Genomic DNA, 22,852 nt, shown 5'->3' with positions numbered 1-22,852 from the left:
TTTGAAGCCAGATGATAATTTATTTCATATATCACTTCCCAATTATTTTTTTTTAAAAAGTATTCATGTTGTCATCCTTGGTGGTTTTATTTAGGAAATAAAAGATATTCCACATGGTCTAAGTAGCTTGAGTCAACAGAATGTAACCCACTAAGCCAGGGTTCCTCAAAGTCATCAGTATTGACCCCCACAGGTTGATGGGACTATCCACTATTATCATTGTCACTATTATTATTTCTAGTGCTATTTGTTAAAGTAGTATTTATTAAATTATTTTCATAATAGATATTTGGGGGGGGGGTAAATCAATAATCTGAAACTTCATGAAAGGGTCAATGAGCTGAAAAGTTTGGGGACTCATGCCCTAAACATGTATTTTATAAAGATATATAACATTCTTTCATTGCCTTGCTTCTGTGGTCCTCCCAAGAATTTTTTTTGCTTGCCCAGAAACAAAAGTATCTGCAGAATCTTTTTGTCAAAATGGCAAAAGCAACGCTGCCCTATAAGTTCCACATCATGACACATATACAAAAGAGGCAAACTTTTCAGTGTTGGGTTGACCCCTTGATAGGCCCCCAAAGCAATCTCCATCATATTTTTTTAAACAATAAAGCTGAGATAAACTTGTTTTATGGTATCATTTTGTGAATATATGTATGCATGTGTATGATGAATGAATTCATGACATCACATGACATTCTACAAGATCTGTCAGTGGTGCATACCTGTAGTGGAGGGGGCACTGTGCAAAGTGCTGGGGCTGCTATGTATACCAAGACGTAAGCTCCCTTTTTTCTACATAAAAAGAAAGGAAAAGTACTAAATTTTTAAACAAGAAAATGTAACATTAAGAATGGCTTTAAATGAAATTTTCATACCCGCCATGCTAGACCTTCTTCGACTGCAACCGATAAGGCTTCTGTGGGGTTTTCAATAATTCTGGATTTATTCCCTGTGAAGTCCATAGCCACAAGAGAATTCTCTGAAACACTTCTCTACAGGATAAAAAATGTGTTAAATGCATCTACCAAAAATATTTTACAGTATACCCTTGATTATTCTCAGACAAAATCAACATGGAATCTATTGATTAGTCAGCAGAAAAGTAAAAATAAGGGGCAAATTTTTTGGAGAAGGTGGTTTATATGCAATAGATACCCCATTTCTTTGTAACATTATGCCTGAAAGATAATGCCTGGTATTATCAAGATCAGCAAATGGTATTTCATTTTTAAGAATTACAATCTGCACTCATAACGATTCTCTGTTAAGGTGGGTAATTCTCTGTTAAGGTGGGTAAAAAGTAGATCAAATTACTTATTTAAAATGAGCTGTTTTTAGATTTATATTCCACCTTTTAAATATACTATTTACAACTATTTACTCCCCATTGGATCGAACAGACTTTGACTCCTACAGGTCCCGGCCAATGGTCTGGGTTGATAGGGAGTTGTAGCTCCAACTATCTTTAGAGATACCGTATTTTTCGGTGTATAAGATGCACTTACCCCACAAAAGTGGGTGGAAATGTTTGTGTGTCTTATACAGCGAATGTTGCCAATGCCCCGCCCACAAGGGTGAAATGCTACTGGTTCGGATTGCCGATCCGGTAGTGATGGCGGCGGGTGGTTCGGAGAACCGGTAGCAAAATCCCTGCCCGCCCGCCCATGCCCAGCTGAGCCACGTGATCATCAGAGGCGCTTTTTTTTTACTTTTCAAAGCATTTTTTCTACAACCTCTTCAGCCGAAAAAAATGCTTCTAAAAGTAAAAAAAAAGCCTCTGATGATTGCGCGGCTCAGCTGGGATCGTCAGAGGCTTTTAAAAGCATTTTTTCTACAACCTCTTCGGCCGAAGAAGTTGTAGGAAAAAATGTCTTTAAAAGCCTCTGATGATCCCAGCTGAGTTGCCTGATCGTCAGAGGCTGTTAAAAGCATTTTTTTCTGCAACCTCTTAAGGTTGTAGAAAAAATGCTTTTAAAAGTAAAAAAAAAAAAAAAAGTTGGCCACACCCACCGTCACATTACTCCCCCCACCAAGCCACACCCACAGAACCAGTAGTAACAAATTTTACATTTCACCACTGCCCGTCCACCCACCTGCCAGCCTCTGCCTCCCAGCAATTTGTCTCCTTGCAGCAAACAGTAAGCAGCCTGGTCAGCTTCAACACAGCCTGATTTAGTACGAGCAGCTGGTTGGCAGTTGGATCTGCTTCCCGGAATACCACCTATCAGCTGTTCCAGGCTGCGGGGATTGCCACTTCCCATCACCGCCCATCGCCACTGCTGCCCATCGCCTCTGCGCAACCCATTTTCGGCCTCTACGCATCCCATTTCGGCCTCCACGTGCCCCGTTTTTGGCTACCACATGCCCCATTTTCAGCCCGTTCCAGGCAGTGGGGATCACTGCTGTCTCCGGGAGGCAGATCCAACTGCCAATCAGCTGCTCGTGCTAAATCAGGCTGTGCTGAAGCTGACCAGACTGTTTGCTGTTTGCTGCAAGGAGGCAAATTTCTGGGAGGCAGAGGCAGATTTTTTTTTTCTTGTTGTTTTCTTTCTATTAGAAGCTAGGTGCATCTTATAGTCCGGAGCATCTTATAGTCCAAAAAATGCGGTATAGCCTATTCTAACATAAAAATAACCCAAATACCATCAATTGAAAAGGAACATGGAGGGGAGGAAACAAGAAACAACTGCAGAAATTATATACTGTAAAGAGTACCAAACTAGTACTAAAGAGTACCAAACTAGTAACTGGAGGGTAACTGGTCCAAGAAATTCCACTGAATACTGTGTCATCAAATTAATTTATAAATTCATTCATTCCTTTGTTTATTCATGCTATTTGTATATAACCAAATCAATAAAAGCATACAGACAATAAGTCACTGTGGGGAATCATCTTGTTTAGCAACCAAAACAGAAAATCCTGTAACAATAAACAAGCTAAACAATTTCTTCCTCTTCCATTATCTTCAAAATCAATTGCCTGAGAAGGCCACATAATGCAACAATCAGGAGGTTGCATTTATATTTCAGTTTAAGTAATTGTTATTAAATATACTTACCATGGGTGCGCTAAGAAAACTGCCCCCACTTCTACCTTGATAGGGCTGTGTGTAATTCTTGTACAACTGCATTCCATACTGTAAACAGGGAATAAGAACTATTACAATTTTATGTATATAATTCAACTGTCTGAGAATATTCTACCATTAAAATAAAAACACAGACAGCATGCATTTGCAATAGCACATAGACTTATATACTGCTTTACAGCACTCTCTAAGCAGTTTACAGAGTCAGCATATTTCTCCCAACAATCTGGGTTCTCATTTGACCAACCTCGGAAGGATGGAAAGCTGAGTCAACCTTGAAGCGGTCAGGATCGAACTCCTGGCAGTGAGCAGAGTCAGTCTGCAATACTGCATTCTAACCACTGAGCCACCACAGCTCCTGCAACCTGTTTATTTGAGGGACCACCTGATTATGTCTACCCATCCCACTAGGCCCAAAAAGAGGGTCTGGGTCCCATCTATTACAGACTGCCATCTGGAGGAGCCCGGATACAGATCTTTTTCTGTCATGACACCCACCCTTTGGAACATCCTCCATCCCAGAGATTAGATTGGATCCAATCCTGCTGGCTTTTTGTAAGGCCTTACACAAAAGGTTGCATCATTGAGTTTGGAGACTTGGGTGTGTGGCAGACCCTGTGCAATGGTTATATTGATTGAGTTGGTTGTTCTTTAAAAAAATTTTTTTTTTTTTGCTACTGATTATGCGTGCATTTTTAAATGTTATATATTTCATGCCGTTTTTAATTGGTATTAGTTGCCCAGGGGCAAGAATTTGAGAGGGGCTGGTATATAAATTGAGATAGACAGAGCAGATAGACACAAGTGAATTCTACCACTAGGCTGTATGATTGAAGATGAATGGTTCCAGACCAACATCTATAAAAGACCCAGAATTGGAGACTGTTGACTTAGAAAATTAATCCTATCACTTAATATGATCACAGTCACAACGATAAGCCAAATTATTATTCCATCTCTTTTAAACATGGGCTGAGTGATGTTCTGCTACACACTAAAAACAATAGGGATGCCTGTGTTATAGATTTTTTTCAGGCGTTCTCAAAATGATAAAATAACAAGTTTCCGTGTTTTTTTTTTTAAATAACTGAACAGATCTCTATCTCAAAAACTATGATGAGCAGGAGGAGGAAAAGGAGAATGTCTGCCTAGATTTATTCTTATCCTTTGACAAGTAGATTATAGGGAAAGAGACAGGGCCACCTGATGACCCAGAAAACTTCAGAAAGAATATCCCTAAGGAAACCTACAGCTTGCCAATAACAATAGTAATACAAAAATCCTGTAGTACACTGGAACAGTTTTTCATTGATTCCAACACTAACAACAAAAGGACAGCAAGCGTTTGTGTTTATAAGGTAGTAGCAAAGTGGAATTAGGCTCCCTTTTTGTTTCTAGATCCCATCCAGAAAACCCTAGAAAAATCCAACTCTATTTGCAGTTTTAAACATCTCTTATATTCTGAACTGGATTTGGATAAATACTTAAGTGGTGATTAAATAGCGGCATAACAAAAGCAGTTACTTAAACACTCTTTTTATGCACAATATAGTTTTGTGCTATTAGGTGACTAGCTTGAGAAAAATATGAACAAAAGGCATTTTTAAAACATCCAATCTTATTTTGTACAAGGAGCTCTTGGGAAGCTAGCTGAAGATGTATTTGCTAAAATCCCAGGAAATATGATCAGATCATTCTGCTCAGGACAGAATAACAATTACAGAAATCTTTAATATGAATTAGCAAAACTTTATATTACTTGGAGGAAGATAGCCTTAGAACCACTTCTCTTTTAAAAGAAACTAAATCTTTCTTGAAGATTATTCTGTGAGGTATGCCAAATCACATCAAACTCTTTGACTGCATTAAGTTATTATATCCCAATTAAACTACTACATCCCATTTACAGTGATTTATGGCTTAGTGTGATGAGTGAACCCAAACAACTGTGATTTATTCAACAAGTTCTAGTTAAGCAAACCATGAGTTACTATAATGTATAAAAAAGTTTTTATCTAGGCCAGTACACAAGCTACAAGAATGATCAGTAAACAGATTATTCACAGGATAAACTTTTTCCTCTCTAACTTTATTTTCTGAAGTTATCTACAACTCCTGAAATGTTGTCCTAGGTCCTATTTCCATCTGAAATTTCCATCTACTGAAATTTCTATTATTTTCTAATCTATGTTGCATATTTTAGATTTTTTTTAAAAAATCCATCTAATCCATCCATTGCTTGAAGCAATGTAGTCCTCTTAATTGAATAGGACCTAGGAGAATTTTCAAATTATGCATAATATGACTAGGAGTGGGTTTTGCAATCACTTATATTCTTCTTTAAATTGAGGAACAATATATGATCCAAGCCAATGGCCTAATATGATGTACAAACCAACCCTTTATGGCAATCCATTCACTATAATTTGTTCAACAAATCATTCAGCCCAACAAACTGAATCTGACTTCCCTCCTGAAATATTATTGTAACTACCGGTATATAATGGACCAAAGTATGTGTCCAGTTTTACTTTCCCTAAATGGAAAAATACTTTTTCTAAAGGAAATGTTTTCTTTACCCTAACAGAAATTGTAATAGTTTATCAATGTTCTAAAAATGAATGAATAAAGAGCAAATAGACATATATTAACAAAGAAATCCCACTAGTCTAAAGCAGAAGTATGTAGACTGGGTGAACATATTGCCTTAAACCATGGCTTATTCAAATTAAGTGATTAGGCCATAACTGATTGTCTTCAGACAATATGTCAAGTACCAAAAAAAACACAATATGGTTTAGTGTATTGTGTGAATCAACATTGGTATAATAACTACCAAATGAATGACGGTTTTGTGGTAAGATTTTTGAGTTAGTTCACTTGTAAGCAATTACCTCATTCCAGTGAAAATATATGTTTTATAGAATATTTAACTTCACTGGCATCTGCTGAAATTTCTATTATTTTCTCATCTATCTAAATCTACTTTAGATTTTTTTTAAAAAAATCCATCTAAACTGCTTGAAGCAATGTAGTCCTCTTAATTGAATTTTAACGTTCACTTTTATTGGAGTGGAATGGTCCCAGATGGAAAGTTTCCTATCACTACCAGTTAAAAGGTGTAATGAAGCACTGCTGCCTTCCAATCCCTAGAACACCAACTGTGACAGAACAAAGCAAAAGGAATGGAAAAAATGTTGGTAAAGTATGGGATTGCTATAAATGGAGCATCATCCTTAAGGAAGAAATACTCTTGAACTAGTTCTTTGGAATAACAGTAACAAGCACTTCTCTGATCATCCGAAATTGGTGACAGTGCTTTTGCGCATAAATCACTTCCGCATCCTTTGATGGCTTTTTCATTTACAGCCTATTATTTGACCATGGCAAGGCATGTTTTAAGTGACTCACCTCTCCCGTAGCTTCCTTCCACTTCTTCAAAAGGAATATCTCTTCCAATATCTGGTCGTCGATTGAGTTGGTTGCGCTATATGCAGTGCTTTTTCAATTGTAGTTTTCCCTCACAGGATGCCCTCCTCGGGAAGCACACCTGGCACCCATTTTAGTGACTACTCTAATCTAAGAGCTTCCTCTTTTTCCCATCACTTTTAGTGAGCTTTGACTTCATATTTCTATAAGGGCTTTGTATATACTTTTGTCTTACATCCTTGTGGTGCTACGTTCTAATTTTAACTGGGTTTTATGTTTTAAACAAACATTATTTACTGAAATAATTGTGCAGATGAGAAATATACATATGCAACACTGAGCTTCCAAAGGCTAAAAATACCACTTTTACTCAGAGGCTAAAGAGAAGAGTGAAATGTATTGTGTACGGTAACTATAGAAACAATTGGTGAAGACAATGCACAGAAGAAGAGAAGACATTTACCTTCAGCAACCGAATTGCTGTCATCCAACAGGTCCTACTTTGCTCACTGTCTGCATAAAGGCATTTCAGGTCTCTGGTTCCTCCTGCTTTATAAGGCTAGAAGGCCACAGCATATTGTTTAGCATTAATGCATATCTTGAAGACTATACCTGTTGAAATAAAAGCCACTAATTCTCCTATTTCACAAACAAAATCTCTTCTTTTCTTAGTTTTTTTTCCCCTTGCGTCAAAAAAAGTGGCTTAGCATGTGGGGGGGAAAACCCCCCACTAATTTGCTGAAAGATGTTTAGCTCTTATTAAAATACTAAATTCTTACCTTGAAGCAGAACCCAAAACTGACTGGCACTCCAGATATCTTTTTGCCTCTCAGAGACATATATATGTCGCTACTGCTGAATTCACTGAAAAGCTGGAGGTGTCGTGGTTCCTAAAATGAAAAACGTAAAAAATATTACATCCACTTTTGAATGATTGCTCTGAGGTGTGGGTGTGTGGTTGAGAGAGGGAGAGAAAAAGCCTACAGCGGAACACAATGAATTTTCAAAGAATTATGGAAAGTTTTTCCAAGTTGCGTACAGCATCTTATGACCACTCAAGATCTTTTAGATTAGGGAAACCTTCATCAACACTACTAGAATAGACTTCTATCCTGAAGAGGAAGAGTAAACATTTTTAAAGGAAAAGAATTGTAAGTACTGAACACAATAGAATAGAATTCTTTATTGGCCAAGTGTGATTGGACACACAAAAGGCATTTGTCTTGGTGCATACACTCTTGATGTACATAAAAGAAAAGATGCATTCGTCAAGAATCATAATGTACAACACTTCAAACACTTAATGATAGTCATAGGGAACAAATAAGCAATCAAATCACATTAGGAAACAGTCAATATAAATCTTAAGGATACCAGCAACAAGGTTACATAAATGGGAGGAGAATAAACAGTATATATAAAAGTTTTATAGCTGTGTTTAGAGCAGGGGGTGTCAAACTGGATTTCTTTGAGGGCCGGATCAACATTGTTCTCCTCCTCTGGCTGGCCAGGGGTGGGGGTGTGGAGAGACGGGACGGATGGTTCCTGAAGCATTCTGCTAGCCAAAATGGAGTGCAGTCTGCCTCATTTTTGCCCTCCATGGCCTCCTGCAGCACTCTGCTGGCCAAAAACGGGCTGCGTAGGGGCCACACGCGGCCTGTTTTGGCCTGCAGAAGCAATGTAAGCCAGCACTTTGATATTCCAGGTCTGCCCCATGGGCTGGATTTAAGCACCCCCGGGCTGAAACTGGCCCAGGGGCCTTGAGTTTGACACCCCTGGTTTAGAGACTCTTCTAAAACCAGAATGTGGCATATTTGGTTTTGCTGGTTTTTATTTGTTGCACAGGATGAAGTATAAACCTGGCCACTGTAGTTTATTCAACAGATTACTCCAAAAGCAAACTATGTTCCAATATGAAGTGTGACGCTCCTGTGATTTTCCACTATTAGTTTCACCCAGAAACAATTGTGGATCTCAAATTCGAGAACGAATCAAAATGTAGATTGGACAAAACTGTTGGAAGCAACCAACAAAACCATGATTGCCAGAAATGGCAGGGGGAACTAGATGCCATTGTTTATTGTAATGCACGGACACAGCAAGTTTTTACCAAAGGCAAGGCCTTGACAAATATGCACCAACTGCAGAGACATCTAGTCCTCCGGGAAGGTCAAAAAACCCAGATGACAGATCAGTCCAAGTAACAGAAGCCAGGTCTCTTTGTACATGCAGCAATGTTGTTTTCTGTACAAAGGGGTGGGGTTTTGTTCAGACAGTCATGCCTGCCATTGTAACTTTTAGGCCCAGACCCTGAGGATAGCTCTGGATATTTTTTCCCAGGTCATGATATCTTCCCTTGGCTTCAATCCCAAGAGAAGGAAAACTAACTGCTACAAAGCTCCTGAACCAAAGAATTCCCAACCATCTGCAAGACAATTAAGGGAAGAAGAACCCTCAGTCCTCTTCCAGAGTGTGGCTGGAAGAACTAAAGGGACAATATTTTAGTCCTCCAGTAAAAAGGTTTCTGAGAACAGACCAATTTCACCAATTTGCTGTTGTGGGGAAAAGAGGAGGAGGAAAGAGTATTAGGTATGTTCGCTGCTTTGAGTTATTCAGAAAAATAATAAAGGTGGGATGAAAATAAATAAATGCATTGAAAATGTACAGGATATCATCACTTCTTCCAGAGGCAGAGACCATCAGCATAATATTGTAGCTCTTGTGATGCCCTCCTAGAGACCACAGAATTGTAAACTTAATCATAATGCAACTTTTTTTAAAAAAAGAATTTTATGTTTTAAAAGCAACATCATTAATCCTTTAAAGTGGAAAGTTAACTATACATTTTTTCAAATCATAATTCATTACAAGTCTACATCATAAGGACTGGATTATCCACTTTTTTACCTCTCTTTCTCCACAACAGAGATTCCCAACCTGGGCTGTCCACTCTCTCCCCTCTCCCCCACGGGATACAAGATGAAATTTCAGAGGGTGCCGCAAAGAGTGGCTTGTGTCACATAGGCATGAGTCACAAGTCACAATTATTTTTATAGAGAGTGTGAATATTAATCAAACGTTTCCTAGGGGTGTGATGCATAGAAAATGTTGGGAACCACTGTATCAACTCTGAAGCGAACCTGGCTGAAGCCATCTTGTGCTGCCTCATAGTTGCCATGAAGCCTGAGAGGGGGAAGGGAGCAGGGAAAGTAGATAGTCCGGCTACAGTCAAAACAAAAAGTTTTCCTGTGGGAACCAAGGTCATTGAAACAGGTGCCTATTGAAGAAGAGGAGCCGGCCATCCATCTTCACTGGATAATGTAACCGGTGACACCTGGGAGGGAGGATGTTTAACTCTTTTAATTAGGTGAAAACTGCGAGAACTGTGGTTTTCACCGGCTGTGCCGATATGATGTATCCAATAAACATGTCCTTTGAGGAATCTACCTGCCTTGGAGTTCTGCTTTCAGTGGGTGCGTTACTTGGAACGCTGACACTGCTCAACAGGAAAAAAACTGAGAGGAAATTTTTCTAAATCTCTACAGACTTAAAATGACAAAAAAAAAAAAAAACCACCTATTGCATAAAAATAAAATGTATACCAATTTCTAACACTTCTTCCTTTCCATTTGCCAAACTTACCTTTGATGTTCCCTTAGTGGAAAAATACAGACCAGATCTTCGCAACAAAAAATACATTTTTTTCCATGTTTTCTTCCCTTGCTCTTTAAAATGCAAATAACCATGAATTTCAGGATATGCAGTGGAACTTAAAAACATCTGAAAAAGAGAGAGAGAGAGAGAGAAAGAGAGGGAATAGCAAGAGAAAGCGAGAAACTCCTCTCTTTAAATTCCATCGGAATGTTCTCTTATCTTTCAGTTCTTTGTAGACAATGAAGAATTCTAGCATTGCTTTGGCATTTGCTCAGGACATTGTACAATGAGTTTCTGCATATTATATATTGTTGAAAGATCTACCACTTTCTTAAAATGCTAAGTGCTGTAAATGCTAAGTGTGTTCAAGATAACTCCATAGTAAATTCACCTTATTCTATAACCATTGCTGCTCTGGGTTGCTCTTTGCGTTTTTCAGAAGAGTGATTAGTAAGGTCCAGATCCGCCAACTTTTCCTGTTGCAGGACAAAGTCCCCCTATCTTCATGAAAGTGCTTATAATTAGCGTAAGATTTTTCACAGCTGGGACTGGAATTCTGCTCAGTTGTCTCATCCAATATTGTTCACAATTCAACCAACCAGCTATAATTCCTTCAATACCTTTTTGCAGATGGCAGGCTATTATTACATATAACATTATCTGATAGCACAGTTAGGTGAGAAGGCCATTCTTTTTCTCCAGGCACACTTTTTCTTTGCTACACAAATGTATGGATACACATGCACACCCACGCACAAACACACACACACACAATACACACAGTGACTTCATTAAAAGGAAGAGATGCTTATAAACCTAACAGACACCTTAAGAATAAATAAATCTTAAACCAGATGGTATCCACCTGAGGGATTCCAAGAACTACATGAAATTGCTGACCTGCGGATAAAAATACACAATCTGTATAAGATCGCCATCTATTCCCAAGGACTGGAAAATTATCAGTTAGACTCCAATTTCTAACAGAGGAACTGAGAGGAGATACTGGCAATTATAGGACAATTAACTGACAATTAATTTGTCTTAGATCGATAATAATCAAACATAGAAAAACATGGCTTCATCATGGATAGATGTAAGTTAAATCTCTAAACTGTCTTATGGTATCAAAAAGGATGTAGGCAGAGATGACTGGACAAGTCCTGAAGATCTGGAATACTCAATTAACTTTTGCCAAAGGCTCCTGAGCAGTTTCAGCAGCAGAGGGAAGAGTGGTGGTGATGTTAAGGAAAAGCAATTGGTTAGAGAACAGAAATGCACAAATCACTTTTGGACTTGAGTGATATTCAATATTCAGTTCAATATTCAGAACTAAATCATCAGGAAGTGCTGATAGAATCTGTATTTTTAGTCTGTTTAAAAATCAACCAGAATGAAGGGGGATCAACAAAGTGGCTGATGATGATTTCTCACCCACCATCCACTGTTTTAATGAGAAATGTGGATTAGAGCACCATAAAAGTCAGCCACAAGGGATGCAATCTCAACTAAGGATGCTTCAGAGGGAAATATTAAATCGGATCCCCAATTCTTACTACTTTACACAGAAGTAAGAATATGCTTAACAGTGTTTAATGGCATTTGTGGTTTGATCCATGGGTAAATTCAGTAATATCTTACCTGCAGTATCTGTGTGTGATTCATTGTGCCATTGCTCTCATTTGAGAGGGATACCAGATGATCTGGGAAAAAAATCTGCAAAATAAAAAGTTAACAGAAGACAATAAATGTTTCACAAGCTTGAGCTGGACGCGGGCTATATTGTGGACTTCATCATGACTATCATAATCTAGACTGCAAAAATCCAGGCAACCACTAGATGGCAAGAAAGCCATACAGAAAACCAGAAAGTCCAGCTGCCTCCTGAAAAAGCACCTTTGAGACAACCATGACCTGGATGACTAGAGAATCTCCGTAGACATACAGAAAACTCTTTTCTATTTTCTATTCACTGACTATTCTGGTGATCAATTGGAATTTAGCAACTTTACCTCAGAATTATTTATTTGTGAATGTGAATTGAAAGAATACCTGACTCCCAGTAAATCAGGATATCTGATATTATAATAAGCCAGGATAATAAAATCAAACAATGAGAACTAGTTTTGTGGGAAGGAGGTAACTTTCCTCACAAGAAATACTTCAGCAGCCATTGTGTCTGAAATCAATGTGCAGCAGAAGAGCACTTCCTTGGTAAGCAGAATGTCCATGCTGATGTTACTTACTAAAAGAAATAACATGGGAGTAGGTAGGACATTTCTGCTGCCTTCAGAATTCCATGGCCAAGGAAATTTTCTATGGACTTAAGTACAGGTAGTCCTAGCGTTAACAACCACCATTGAAACCAGCAATCTGTCTCCTAAAAAATGTGGTCTTTAAGCAAGCCATGTGACTACAACGGAATTTCTCTATAGTTGTTAAGTGAATCATTCACGGTCATTAAATGAGACATCATGCGATCGCAACATGCAATTTTACATTTGACTTCTCCACTGGCTCTGCTTGTCGGAAGTCAGCCATGAAGTGCACAAATGGCAATTGAATGACTACATGACACTGTGACAATCATTAATGCAAGGACTTAAATCGCAAAGTTACTTTTACAAGGCTGTCGTAACTTCAAGGGGTTACTAAACAGGGCGGTTATTAAGTGAGGACTACTTGTAGCACTTCCACGTCTTCTCCAGATGTGTTCCAGCACCATGTTGTGGAAGACTCTTATAATGTACGCAGCTTACAGCTTGTAATAATTGAAAGGAGCCCAGAAAGAAAACCATTTGTCACTTTTGCCTGTATATAAAACAATGTGCAGTCAATTGCCTCTCAGCAGGAGATTTTTGACTGCCACCATAACCTTCAAGCTCTATTCATACATAGGAAGTAGCTGAGGAATTTGGAGCAAGCAAGGTTTTGCAAGCCTATTTGCAAAGCTGGTTTTTTTTTTTCAGAAGATGGGGACAAGAACAAAGAAAATGACCTCCTCCTACAATGCCAATCCTTCCACTGGGTGGGGGCATAAGGAACCCATGTCACTTTAGGTCAGGGTTGGGGAACGATGGCCCTTTTATGGCTTGTGGACTTCAACTCCCAGAATTCCTGACCAAGCCAGGAATTCTGGGAGTTGAAGTCCACAAGTCATAAAGAAGTCATCGTTCCCTGCCTCTGCTTTAGGTGGTCTGGCTAATGGTGAATGATTCGTCAGTCAGCTCTACAACTTTATCTTACTGGACTCTAGTTAGAAAAATAAACAAAAAATGGGGCTGAACAGTTAGTCCTTTGAATCAAAGGGATAATGGTATATCCTCCAAAGATTTTTGTCATTAGACTTCGCATAGCAGATGAGTTCCTGAAGAATTACGCTGAATATTAAATCTGAGGTATTTGCCCATGTTATAAACATATTATGCAATAAGAACTTACCTCGGGGGTTTTAAAGAACTCGTATTTGGCGTAATTTTTCCGGAAATAAAATTTATTGCCTTCTTCAATTCCCCACTTTGAATGGACTTCAACAATCATTTCATGGTCTTCGACTATTCTTTCTGTGAAGCAAAAGAGAAATGCAAATCCTAGTTCTTTCTCCAAAGGGGCTGGGAGGAAGTGGCTTACCTGAACCCTTTCAGGTGGGGTTCAAGCCCAGTTATGCTACTGAGACAGCATTGATTGCACCTGTGAATGCCTTCAGGATGTGTCCATTCTTGCCCTCCTGGATCTCTTGGCAGCTTTTGATACTAATGACTATGATATCCTTCTGGACTGATTTGGGGGTTGGGAGCACTGTTTTCCAGTGACCCTCCTCTTTTGATTGTAGGCCAATTCCAGTCAGTACTGGGGGAAGGGGGAGAAATCAATCTTTAAGCCTTTCCCACATGGAGTACTCAAACCTCAGGTGTCTCATCTGTCCTGTTTAACATATACTTGAAGCTCCTGGGTGATACTTGTAGATCTGTATCCCAGGCCAGACAGATTAAGCCATTCAGAATTGGGGGCTGCAAGATCTATGGGGAGGAATTGACCAGCCCTAGTAAGAGAGAGTGGCTCTGAATCTCTAATTCCTCTGTCTCGGGAGAGTTCCTCATCCATCCTCCTAGACTGAAAATTAAGGCTTGCTCCAGGTCCCCTCCCTTCAATGCAGTTATCTGGTGGAATTCTTAGAAAATGACACCTTTCTAAGCTGCACCTATCTTGTGGAACAGCCTCCCCACTGATGAACAAAAGACTCCGTACTCGTTTCCCAGAACCCCATTACAATCTGGCTTTTCCCAATGGTGGTGGATCAGGACAGAAGGGGAACCCAGCATTTGTAGGTTTCTGATGAGATAGTTAGGGTGCTTGGTGGCAAGAGAAAGTCTTTAATTTTTGTTATTGTTATTGTCTTACCTATTGTTAGCTGGCCAGCATTACTTTATAAAATATGAGCAGTATTTTAAATACATACATTTCCATTTCTGTAATTGAGAAAAACTGTCAGAAGTATGAACGATTGAGGCAATTTACAAACACTGTAAATAACTAGCTGCAATTTGCAGCAGCCCCTCAAAATAATGCTACTATTGTAAACATTTTAAGAACTGAAGACCATTAAACTGGTCTGCTCAGGAGAAGGAAGAATTTTGAAAACTGCATAGCTTAAGGGAAGACACACAAATTACCATCATCTGTAGTTTAGGATGTGTAACCATATTGGAGATCGGCCATTCTGAGTCTAGCCAAAACTGACTTGAGGAAAAACTTCCTTGGAAGCTCTTGAATTCCATGGAAGAAAAGGAATTTTCATAAATGAACTTAGTCAACACTGTCACACCCTGTCATAAGAGATTCCTTCCTGGCCTGTAATAATCAGAAGTATATGGAGCTTGGCAGTGGTGAAATCCAATTTTTTTTACTACCAGTTCTGTGGGCATGGCTTGGTGGGAGTGATGTGGCTTGGTGGGCATGGCAGGGGAAGGATACTACAAAATCTCCATTCCCATCCCACTCTGGGACCAGCCAGAGGTGGTACTTGCTGGTTCTCCAAACTGCTCAAAATTTCCATTACCGGTTCTCCAGAACCTGTCAGAACCTGCTGGATTTCACCCTGGAGCTTGGCCTTCATACGAAGTGGTTTCTGGTAGCTGTTGGACAAAACATAGATGCTCATATGGGGAGAACATTTAAATACTATAAATTATGCCGAAAGCATGCGCTCCATTCTATTTCTTCACCAAGTAATCAGTGCTGCTACTAAGAAATTAAACATTGGCTTTGTATTGCTTTGACATAATGCATAGATGAGGGTCTACGGCTAGTTGTAGTTTACCAGTAACTGGGAGGGATCCCTAAGGATCTGAGATAGGCAGATGTGGATGTCTCATGATGTAACAGAGGTATTTGTTGCAGGATGTAAACTGTTCCCAGCCAAGCTGCCTTTTGCAATTGACTGATGGTGAATTTATCAATGCTAATGGTGTTCAAGAGATGCTCCAGTTGCTCTAGGATTGCACCCAAGGCGCCAGTTACTGTTGGTACTATCTTTGCTTTCTTTTGTCACAGTCATTCGTTTTCTATTTGCAGGTATTTGTATTTGTTGTCTTTGCCTGCTCTTTCTGTTTTATTCTGGTATCTCCAGATACCGCTAGGTCCACTATCCAGACTTGTTCGACTTTCTTGTCAATAATTATTGAATCTGGGGTGGTGTGTAGCAGGTGCTTGTCAGTTTGAATTATAAAGTCCCAGAGAATATTAGTTTCTTTATTTTCTATTCTTTTCTCTATTTTATGGTCCCACCGGTTCTTGCTTGCAGGCGAATGTTATTTCTTGCAGATCTTCCAATGCACCATTGTTGCTACTTTGTTATGCCATTGTTTGTAGTCAGTCTGTGTGATCCTGCAGCAGCTAACCAAGTGATCCACTGTTTCTTCAGCTTCTTTGCAGAGGTGGTGCTTGCTGACTGTTGTTGTCTTCTGAATTCTGACTTTGTATGCATTTTTTTCTTAAAGCTTGATCGTCCGCCAGAATTAGACCCTTGTCTAATTCTAGTCTCTTTCTTCAACTTTCCTGCTCTTAGCCATTGCCAGGTCTTGTTATTATCTGCTTTGCCTGCTTTTTTTTTTTTTTAATTTATTGGCCGTGTAATACTTTGTCTTCCCATGTCTTTTTTCTGTTTTTCATTTGGTCTTTTGAGTGGACCAGTTTGGTCTACCAGCATTCAGTAAGCCTTCTTGGTATACTGGCTTCAGTGCATCTTCTTCACTATCCTTCGGATATTCTTTCAATGCCCTTTTTTCTTCTTCAACTGTCTGATCTATTACTACTATTTTTAATGGTTGACATTCTTTTAGAGAGAATTAATATTAATAGCAACAGTATTTTAGAGGAAAATAATGTATCCTTACTTTCCCATACCTATCAGTTGGAAGATCATTCTGCGGATGTTTAGTTACATATCCTGCAACTAAGAGAGGGTCATGATCATTGCAAACTCCAGAGCTTCAATAAAAGATGCTGGCTGAGGACAGTGGATTATCCAATCACCTCCTATGGGTGTATCAGCTGAGCCAAAAATTGTTTCTAGCCCACTCAAAGTTCTCAATTGCTTTGTGGATTTATTTATTTATTTATTAAAATTATTAATTTGCTGATCCCTTCTCAATGATTCTGATCGAGTCATAATAAAAAAAATCATCATAAATAAATATAAAACACGCCTATTAAAAGTCACAAATAAAACACAACACATGGCCCCAAAACTAGAAATGGTTTCATCCCTGGGGCTGGCTACTAGCCTGACTAGGTGGCTCAAGTGGCTAAGACACTGAGCTTGTCGATCAGAAAGGTCAGCAGTTTGGCGGTTCAAACCCCTAGTACAGGTCTCCTGCGTGAGCAGGGTGTTGGATTAGATGACCTCTAAGGTCCCTTCCAACTCTGTTACTGTTAGCCTGTTTAAGTTGCATTCTCCAGCTCAAAAGACGGTTGAAAAGGGGCATGGTCTTCTTTACTTCCCAAATAGACAAGAAGGAAAAGCCCATCCTCATTTGGTGAGCCAAGCTGTTCTACAACAAAAGGGGCTTTCGCCAAGAAGATCATTTTCCAGACTCCCCCCGGCCCCCGAGAAAAAAATCCTCAGCTAGCCCTCTGTAATAATATTCAGCTACCGCTATACTCTTTCCGCCGGTCAATGAAGCCAACCTCCCTTAAGTTCTAAAAATAACATATTCCAGATCTTGGAATAAGACAAGTGTTCAGGAAATATAATATACATATGGCTTGTCCTTCAAACTAACTAAATTCATAAAGTCTGACCTGGACAAAAGATGGCAACTTTTCTTCAAAAGTTTCTTTTCATTTCCATGCCAGCAGAGGAACTGAAAAACTGAGCTGTCTCAAAATGTGCTTCCTTTGCTAACTGTGAAGGAAGCTTTCAAAACTAGTCTGACATTTAACTGTAGTTACACAGATGTCACTGTGGCATTTATGAAAATGCCACCTTGTATAGGAGGGGAAAGGTTTTTTTTTAAAAAAATTGTAACCATCTCCAATAGAATATATTAACACATTTATCAATTGCACCACTGATTATTACTTAGATAAATAACCATCATTTTCCCAAATGTTTAGACACCTTTATCTTCTAATACACTTAGAAGTTTTCAGACATTTATGCAATCCAGTTTTTCTCTACTCTGTTTCTTTCTTTTTCCACCCAACTGATGTTTCTAAAATTCTTCTGGAGTGCAGAATTTAAATGGACAGGATTTGTATTTAAATATTCACTTTACTGTTTGTAAATTAACACACTGCTGGATTCCCAGAATGTTCCTTAAGTGCACATAAACTATTATCTTGCTAGCTAACCAATTGTGTTATTAGATGAAGAAGGAACATTGTACTTTTGTCTTGGGCAATCACAGACCCACCCACCCACCCCAATAATATGTGAATTTTGATTAGCCAACTTCACCAGGTAACATAGCTACCTCTGGAATTTTAGGAGTTGAAGTCCACCCAAACATAGGCGCACCAAAGTTTGGAAAGCTGGAATATCTCTACTTTGCAACAAGAGTTCATCTACTTAGGGTTCCAGTCAGCCACATCAGGACTGACAACTCTGAAGCGAACCTGGCTGAAGCCATCTTTTGCTGCCTCATAGTTGCCACGAACTCTGAAAGGGGGGAGGGAGGGGGAAGTAGATAGACTGGCTAACAGTCAAAACAAAAAGTTTTCTTGTGGGAACCAAGGCCATCCCAACAGGTGGTAGTTGAAGGAAGAGAGGAGTGACCAAGCAGCCTGCCAGTTGCTTTCATTGGACAATGTGACCAGTGACATCTGGAGAGGGAAACATTTGCTTTTTTAATTAGGCTAAAACCACGGAAACTTTTAGAGTTGGTTTTCACTAGCTGTGCCGATGTGATGTATTTAATAAACATGTTCCTTGAGGAATCTACTTGTCTTGGAGTTCTGCTTTTGGCGGATGCGTTACTTGGAACGCTGACTGTTCTGCCCCAGCTCTGGATTTCAGAGGATATTGACACACACCAACGGTCCTTATCAAATTTATTAAGTAACAAGAACAAACAAGACCGGCAAAGGCTGGCAACCAGCCCAGAAAACAAGATATGATAAACCAAAATACTCTGATAATAATACGAGTTGTTTCCAGCAAGAAAGCTGCGTGCGACTTAAATAGGCTAAGGGAGTGGCCAATTATCCTCAAGCCCTACTCTCGAATAGACCTTCTCCTCCTGAGTAGCCACTCCTGCCTTTTGGCAGCCCTGCGTGCCCGAGCATTGAGGAGAGGCTCCTCCACTTCACTCTCTCCACTGGAAGGAGCCTCTGGAGGTTCTGAAGGCCCTGGCTGAGTCTCTGCCTCTGGCATCACATCCTCTTCAGCCTCCTCGCTGTCCGACGCAAATGCTGGCTGTGCAGGCTGCTGGCGCGACACCACACCAGCCTCCTCTTCATCGGGATCAGCCACGATTCGCGCAGGCCGCTGGCGGGCCACAACACTGACAAGGTCTTTTTTTAGGATAGTATATGCAGGTCGAGCTCAAATATAGCTTCTGTCTCCCCACTAACAGCACCACCTTTTCTCCATTTTACTTTTATTTCTTTGGGTTTTTTTAATCCCACCTTTATTATTGTGTATAAATAACTCAAGGAGGAGAATATATCTAATATTCCTTCCTCCTCCTATTTCCCACACACCAACCCTGTGAGGTGGCTTGGGTTGAGAGGGAGTGACTGGCTCAAAGTCACCCCGCCCATTTTTCATGCCTAAGGCGGAACTAGAATCTAACTGACATTTATAACATTTAGAAATCCAACGGACATTTTCCAACTGAAATTTAATATTCCACGGTCACTAAACTGGTTAAGTGCATCCAGCTTTCCCCATTTAACTTTGCTTGCCTGAAGCCAGCTGGGAAGGTTGCAAATGGTGACCTTTATATAAATGCCAGTTGCCAAACAACCAATCACATTGTTTGATCACGTGACCACACAGGGATGCTGCGATGGACTGCAAGGACCAGTCATGTCACTTTTTTCCCAACCCTTTATAATTTCAAGTGTTTGCTAGCTGAATGATCATAAGTTGAAGATCACTTGTTGTATGAAGTTCTTTCTACTCAGCAGTGTTGATGTTACCTCATTATATAGTGAAATATTTTCAAGAAAACAACCAAGATCAGAGAGCACCAAGAATTCCACAGTTGAATCCTGAGCTACAAATAGTCTCTTTTTTCATTAATGATAAAAGTGCATCTACCTCTGAAATATACAACAGAATGGGACATCAGAACCTGTCCTACTTTGCAAGATTGCAAGGGCTCTTCTGTCACCTACCGCCGTCCCATGAAGTTGCTGGGATTTGAGCTCAGTTCAAAGGAGTTTTTTTACTGGAGGTTAAGAAAAATGAATGACTGAAATTCTGTGTTGAGTTTTGCTAAAGGTAAATATATGTCTTTGAAAGTAAGAAACAACAGTGACACCCAGTGGACATTTCAAAACTATACACGTCTACCTGCCATTATGTGAACAATTATCATTCTTTCTTTATAAAATACGTTCAGCCTTTCCTAAATTAAAGCAATTTTAACCTCTTTAAGATTTGAAGAATAAATCAGTGATGTATCTCTATTCACTCTTCTCTCTCACTAAATTCAAAATTCAGAAGCTACTTGTATTCCTATTACTGGAAAAAGATTCCATCTAGATAATAAAGCCTTCCTTATGTCTTGACTTTCCGCCTAGCTTATTGAACAGTTACCGGTAGCTACCACCATTTCTTTTGCATTACCCTTGAATCTGACCCTGAAGAAATAAAGCCTGCTAAATCCTGCCTATTAATTCCATTTAGTAGATTGGATTAGAGTCATGACCAAAACTGTCTTCCGCTAGAGCAGAGTGATTTACTATTAGGCAGCGCTTTTAAACCCCGTGTTCTGGTGGGACAGCAAAAATATTTCCACTGGCATCAATGTAATGCCCCAGATGGTTTTAATATTCTCAGATGTGTCAAAGGATATGATCCCGATCAGATACCTCTGCACAGATTAATCAAGTCAAATAGGTAGGGGTAAATGTGTCTGACAAAGCGGCATCAGAGTTCATCCTGTTCAGCACTTTTTAAACTGAATTTACATTAATCTTATGGAAGAAAAGAATGATGTAAAGTAAGTTCAGCAAAGTCTGAATGCTTGAAATGTCGGATTATGAACATGCCGAGGGAGGGAGGGAGGGAGGGAAGGAAGGAAAGAAGGAAGGAAGGAAGGGAAGAAGGAAGGAAGGGATAGAACACTGAAAGTGGCAACTGGAAACTCACTCAGAAACCAGTTTACATTTTAGATTTCCATTCTATATTTTGCTTTTAAGAGTTCAGATCCACCCACCAACAAGCTAAATGCTTCAGAAAACTGAAGCACAGTTCTAAGTTGGTAGAGATGGAAACATGTCATAGTTGATCAAACTATGTGGCCTCTCCAGGGAATTCATAAACTTTACTGTACAAGTAGTCCTTGATTTACGATCAGAATTTTGATTGTAAATTGTGATGGTCAAGTTGAGGTATCCATGTATCTGGCCCAGATTTTATTTCTGTTTTTGTGATGATTGTTATGTGATTCGCCCAGTTTTGAATCCATTCTTTTAAATGAGCATTTTTTGCAGAAAACTGATTTAAAAAATGTCACAAATCACGATTGTATGACTGTGAGAGGATGCAAACAGTTGTAAATGTGAACCAGTTGCCAAGTGCCCAAAATATGGTAATGTGACTGGGGAGGGTACAACATTTTACAATGACCAGAAGTGCTTTACAGGCCATAAAGCACCCTTTCAGAGGTTGTCAATTCCAAATAGTTGTTGATTGAGTGATTGAGTGATTGTAGGTCGAGGACTACTTATTATTATTATTATTATTATTATTATTATTATTATTATTATTATTATTATTATTATTATTATTGGAACTTGTATGCCGCCCTATCTCCCATGGACTCGGGGCAGCTCACAACAATCAAAACAAAACAAAGAAACCATTAAAACAAAAATCCAGTTTAAAATTAACAAAAATTCAATAAAACCCAGTTAAAATTCTATTAAAATCTCCATCAGTCCAGGGCGGCCAGGTGAAATAGCCACATTTTCAGGCCGATGTCGGGGGCCACCCGGAGCTCCCGAGGGAGTTGATTCCAAAGGGTGGGTGCTCCCACAGAGAAAGCTCTCTCCCTGAGTTAGACAGCCGACACTGTCTGGCCGTTGGCACCCTGAGTAGGCCCTCCCTGTGGGAACGCACAGGGCGATGGGAAGCTGTTGCTGGCTGCAGATGGTCCGCCAAATATCCTGGGCCTAAGCCATGTAGGGCTTTATAGGTAATCACCAGCACCTTGAATCTCACCCGGAAGGCAACTGGCAACCAATGCAAGTCATGCAGGAGAGGTGTAGTCATGCAGAATGCACGGCCGCATTCTGCACCCATATAACCTATCCCTTCTAAAGTCACTTCTAACCAATTTTAACCCTTATCAGCAGGGGAATACCATGCATTGGTAGAGCTTCCCAGGGCCTCCATGTAGAGTTCACTCCAAATGTATTTCCTATATTGCCCAAACCATTTGGAAATAAATATAATCAAGCAGCAAAATGTTAAAAGACTGATGCTGGGCGTATTATAGCTGCACAAATCAAGGTTAAAAGCAGATGGGAGTACACAGCAAAGAGAAGAGAGTGATTTTCTAATAATTAATATGGTGCGTAAACATTTAGCACATACATTTATTATGAAATCTGACATTACTGTTGCAATAAAAATCTCATTTTCAATTTACTACGATTCACAAGTTTAGACCTCCAAGCCCTGGAGCAGCTGCCGAGTGTTAGTAAAAGAATTTGAAACTGCTATCTTATCATGAATTGTTTATTCTCAAACTAGAAAAACCAAAGCACATTTTTTTCACCGTTTTCTACTGGGAAGCAACCTGATACATTTCGTAAGATTCACACAATGACAAAAACAGAGATCAGTCCTTTTGAATCATCCCCTGCCTTGCTCATTGTACAGGGGTCTTCAAGAGAGGTTTTGCATGGAACTGTGAAGGAATGTGACAGTATTATTATTATTATTATTAACATTATTTTCGCAGTTGTGATAGCAACTGAGAAAATTAGAGGCAA

At 39.4% G+C, this 22,852-nt stretch overlaps 1 protein-coding gene across 1 annotated transcript in view; it reads right to left on the bottom strand.

Annotated features, from left to right (window-relative positions):
• Positions 1-22,852, bottom strand: part of GRB14 (growth factor receptor bound protein 14) — a 41,516-nt gene that overhangs the window by 4,176 nt on the left and 14,488 nt on the right. Inside the window, exons 3-10 of the mRNA XM_070956963.1 lie at positions 13,622-13,743; positions 11,822-11,896; positions 10,169-10,306; positions 7,306-7,416; positions 6,990-7,085; positions 3,068-3,145; positions 882-998; positions 729-798 (exon numbers count right to left, since the gene is read on the bottom strand). Coding sequence (XP_070813064.1) covers positions 729-798; positions 882-998; positions 3,068-3,145; positions 6,990-7,085; positions 7,306-7,416; positions 10,169-10,306; positions 11,822-11,896; positions 13,622-13,743 — 807 coding nt within the window. The remainder of the gene's footprint in view (positions 1-728; positions 799-881; positions 999-3,067; positions 3,146-6,989; positions 7,086-7,305; positions 7,417-10,168; positions 10,307-11,821; positions 11,897-13,621; positions 13,744-22,852) is intronic.

This window comes from Pituophis catenifer, unplaced genomic scaffold (assembly GCF_029215685.1).
Source record: "Pituophis catenifer annectens isolate HBS135680 unplaced genomic scaffold, rPitCat1.0.hap2 SCAF_1, whole genome shotgun sequence".
NCBI lineage: Eukaryota > Metazoa > Chordata > Lepidosauria > Squamata > Colubridae > Pituophis > Pituophis catenifer.
The sequence above is the reverse complement of the archived record's forward strand: the minus strand, read 5'-3'. Positions and strand labels throughout refer to the sequence as shown.